At 32.8% G+C, this 4,580-nt stretch overlaps 1 protein-coding gene across 1 annotated transcript; it reads right to left on the reverse strand.

Annotated features, from left to right (window-relative positions):
- Positions 1-740: 740 nt before the first annotated feature.
- LOC115977851 (transcription repressor OFP13-like) lies at positions 741-2,159 on the reverse strand. Its single transcript, XM_031099911.1, has one exon. The coding sequence runs from the start codon at positions 2,093-2,095 to the stop codon at positions 1,436-1,438; it is 660 nt and encodes a 219-aa protein (XP_030955771.1). The 5' UTR covers positions 2,096-2,159; the 3' UTR covers positions 741-1,435.
- Positions 2,160-4,580: the final 2,421 nt, after the last annotated feature.

The raw sequence follows: 4,580 nt of genomic DNA on the forward strand, positions 1-4,580 counted from the left end.
TCAGTTCAGTATTGCATTCAACTGCAAACTATGTTCCTTTCATCTATTATGCCGACCAGCTAAAACTTATTTATATTTCTGAGACGTCCTAATGGCTATCTACCATATATCCAACAAGAAAATTCATTAAACTTAAAGACTTACAGTTTGGATTTATATATATAAACCGTAAAGACCATTAAAATTTTTGGTTATGTTGGTAGCTAGGGTGGTGGAAATTAATGTCATAGCTCATTGCCTATCAGACCATCAAGATCGATATGTGTTTAATTCATCAAATTAACCTTGGTTTGGTTAGTATTAAAACTATTTATTTAATTAATATTTAGATATAAAAACTCCCACTTAAATTTATTACTTTTAAGTTTTAAGCCTTAAAACTATACTGGTGTTTTTTTTTTTTTTTTTTTTTTTTCAAACTCAGTCTCCTTTAAATTCGTGCTGTGTCACTGTGTAGAAGTCTAGTTTAGGGGGCAAGCAAGTGTAAAAGACACCTTACACAAACGGGGTAAATATATTAATAAATTTAGGTGAATGCAATACGCTTTTAGCATGAGATAAATTTAAGCTTTGGTTTTCTGATTCTGTTTTGTTTTTTGGGTTGATTACAATCATGCACTCTAAACTGTAACAGTATTTACAATATGCACAACTAATTTAGAAGGTGGGTGGATATCACAAATTATTCTCGAATTAAGATGTTGATTTTGAACTTTACAATACACATTTTGACTGAGTAATTTTATTATGGAAAAACAATCTGATACAAAAACACAAACAAGCAGGCTTCAAAGTAGCAGCACCCAAACTAAACAAAAAGCCAGCACCTTAACAGTAACTATAGACAATCCTAACTAAAGGAATAAACCACAAGCAGCATCCAGGACTGTATTACACACAAAGACAAGAAACAAGAATATTGCAACAATGCATCAAACAGCAACGTACAGAAGTTAACTTTAGCTTACACTATCAGAAACATGAAGACAACATTTGATGCTCCCCATTTGCAACATAACGCTTTGTCAAGAATAAGCTTCTTCACTACTCCCTTGCAGACTCAATCTTTGCTTTAATTTCCAATCTGATCAACTTCAAGATAGCCTCCTCAGATTTGATGAGTCCAATATAGTATGTGGCAGCTGATTGGGCTAGCTTACAAAGTTTAACTTTGAAACTTACACGCTTTAACCTGCTTATATAATAACACGCCACTGCATGATCTTATTCCAGCAGCAACAAGGATTGTCAACCAAACACAACTCCATAAGGTTTGGTTTTCACTTATTTGGTGTATCAAATATAAATAGCATTTTTGAAACTTCGAGAATATGGGATTAAAAGTGATAGAAGTTTGCTTTCTTATATAATGACTAATGTCAGTATAATCCTTGACCAATACGTATATATTCTTCCATAATTCCGTGATTCATATTCAACAATATTTTGGACATTTTCCCTTCTCTGCACATGAAGGAATGCTTTCAACCTCAATTTCCCACCAATCTTTCGATTTTGAAGATGAAGCTGACGCATGATAAGAAAAAGAACATAAAGAAGGAAGCTCAGTATACATGTCAATGAAGGCCTCGATTATATACCGGTGGTTTTTCTTCCCATTCATCCTCAAGTACCATGCCAATAACTCCTCGAGATACTCCCAATCCTTTGTTGCATAATCCTCCAACCCATAAGCTTCAATCATTTCCTCCATGGAGTTCCGGAAATCTGTATATGGGTTGTTGGATTTAATAGCTTGCATCACGCTGTCCTGGAAAGGGAAATTGGTTGCCCCCATTATGAAGCTTGTGTCCCCGGGCTCAGGCTCAAATGACAACCTCTTTGTTCTCAATGCCTTAACTGCCATCTCTATCAGCTCACCACCAGAATCCTCAAGCACTGCTGAGAAACACCTCGATTGTGACCAGGATGAGTCCAGCATTGTCACCATCTTGACAGCGTTGGAGAAGAAAGAGTTGGCGGTCTTAAACATTTGTTTGGCTTTGAATGATATGGTTCTGATGCGCTTAAAAGGTGACCATTTCCATGAAGTTTTGGTTTTTCTGCTTTTGAAAATTGAAGGGAGCTTCATCATCTTCAGCAGTGGATCCCCATATGGCTTGTCAAGAAGTAGCTTTTACTTTAACAAGGAGAGTGAAATTGCGAAGTCACCTTCATATAGATTGTATGTGTATATATGTGCAAATAAATGTTGTATCAATGGTTTCTTAGGTGAAATAGGCAGATGAGATGGTTTGTTGGGGTCATTCATGGTGAGCATTTACATTGCAGTTTTTGGTTTTTCTTTATTCATGTTTGTTTGGTCAAGAGAAACGACCATGTTTAATGTTATTTGATATATTTAACGTGGTAGAGGAGGAGAGGGGTCTAAAGTTAAAGAGGCATGTAGTCTTGGGCCTACACATATAGAATTATATCTACTCCTCTCATTTTCTTTACTTAAGCAAAAGAGATAGATAGTCTTTTAGGCACTTATAAAGAGAGCACCTTGTGTTGTCAATTGTCATTGGCATAAAAAATATCTAGCCTCTCGGGAGCCAACTTGTGAGAGGTTGTAAAATGAGATTGTAAAAGTTTTGATTCCAATATTTTTGTAATAAATTATAATAGATTTATTCGAAATATAAATAGAAAATCATAAAACATAATCACACGAGGAGCACCAAAATTTATTTGAGGTTCAGCCTTAGACCTATGTCACGGGCAACATCAAGAAAAGATTTAACAATAAAATAAGAAAAATACAATAGTGATAAAGAGTATTCTCTCAGTTTGCCAAGACTATGACTTAAGGAACTCATAAATAAGAGAAGGTATCTAACATATCAGGTATATATAACGTCCTTCTCACATAAGGATGGATCCCACACTTGTGAGGTCAACCCCTATATGAGAGAGATGTTACATATATCCGATACATATAATTAATATTTTTTCCGCATGCAAACAACTTAAATATATGTGAATAGATTAAATAAAGTAGGTATTTTTTGTAATAAATTATAATAGATTTATGCGAAATATAATAGAAAATCATAAAACATAATCACACGAGGAGCACCAAAATTTATTTGAGGTTCAGTCTTAGACCTATATCATGGGCGACATCAAGAAAATATTTAACAATAAAATAAGAAAAATACAATAGTGATAAAGAGCATTCTCTCAATTTGCCAAGACTGTGACTTAAGAAACTCATAAATAGGAGAAGGTATCTAGTGTATCAAGTATATATAACGTCCTTCTCACATAAAGATGGATCCCACACTTGTGAGGTCAACCCCATATGAGAGGGATGTTACATATATCTGATAAATATAATTAATATTTTTTCCGCATGCAAACAACTTAAATACATGTTTAAATATATGTGAACCGATTAAATAAAGTAGGTCAACTAGGATTTTATAACCAAAGTAAAAAATGAGTAGTAAATACTTTAATTGAAACAAATTAAGTTGATTTTGACTACTAGCTATTAGTCGATAGACCAAGGATTGAATACCAAGTGGCAGGACTTGTCTTTGGTGACTATAGTAATCAAGTCTTACAAATGAAACTCATATAGTGCCTGTGCCAAAGGGTATCGTAGATTGTAAACCCCAATTAGATTCAAGCATTGCTTGAACTTGTCCAAAAGTTGGTTATCATATCTACTGGATTATCACTATAATAACGTTTATGGTTATAATGGTGCCCTGAGATATGATCTTGCAAATGAAGCAATATTTGACATCAATATGTTTGGTTTTCTCTTGAAACATTAGTCTTTTAATCACGTATGGCATTCTGTTGCCACAAAATACAACATTATCGTCCTATTGTAAACCCAAATCCCGAAGCAATCATTTTCAACGGTAGAAGTATGAAAATATCCATAGACAACGAGCATTCCCTTCACCTGTCATGCTAGACTTGGGAATAAGGGCAACTAAATAAATGAGATTGAGATCATGTGTAATATTTAATTGCTTTTAATCTGAAAAAGCAACTTTTAATCTCAACAATTCAGTAAAAAAAATTTTTAAAAAAGTTTAAGGATTTGTTTGTTTGGGATGATGGAAAAGTGAGAGGATAAAAAATGATTAGGGGTGGAAAATGGGATAGATATAAAATATTTAGTTTTCACTCCGTATTTTTGTTTAAGGGAGTGGAAAAAGTGTAGAGATGAAAAATTCTTTTGTTTGGTTAAGTAGAAAAGTGAGAGGATAAAATATAGTTTGTAAAAATTTACTCATGCCCTTAGTACATAAAAAACTATTTTTTAATAGTTTATAAAAATTGATTTTTTTAATTACTACAAACCTAAAAACTAACACAACTAATAAAATATCTAGCAAAAGAAAAATTAATAGGACAAAGTTTAACTACAAAATTGGTTGTTACTTTATACTACAGTCTTATTCAGTATCTTTTTATTGGAGGTAAATTTTGACCAATCCACCATTGGATTACATCTTCTTTTTATATCCTCCATGCTTGCAAAATTTCTAGAAAATTAAAGATTAATAGTTATGTCATCAATAAATTGTTTAAATTTCAAATTTTTATAGTTTAAA

The sequence above is a fragment of the Quercus lobata genome, chromosome 1 (genome assembly GCF_001633185.2).
Source record: "Quercus lobata isolate SW786 chromosome 1, ValleyOak3.0 Primary Assembly, whole genome shotgun sequence".
Classification (NCBI taxonomy): domain Eukaryota; kingdom Viridiplantae; phylum Streptophyta; class Magnoliopsida; order Fagales; family Fagaceae; genus Quercus; species Quercus lobata.

Excerpts from the sequence above, each read along its gene's own strand:
- LOC115977851 (XM_031099911.1), bottom strand. The coding sequence starts at position 2,095 with ATGATGAAGCTCCCTTCAATTTTCAAAAGCAGAAAAACCAAAACTTCA.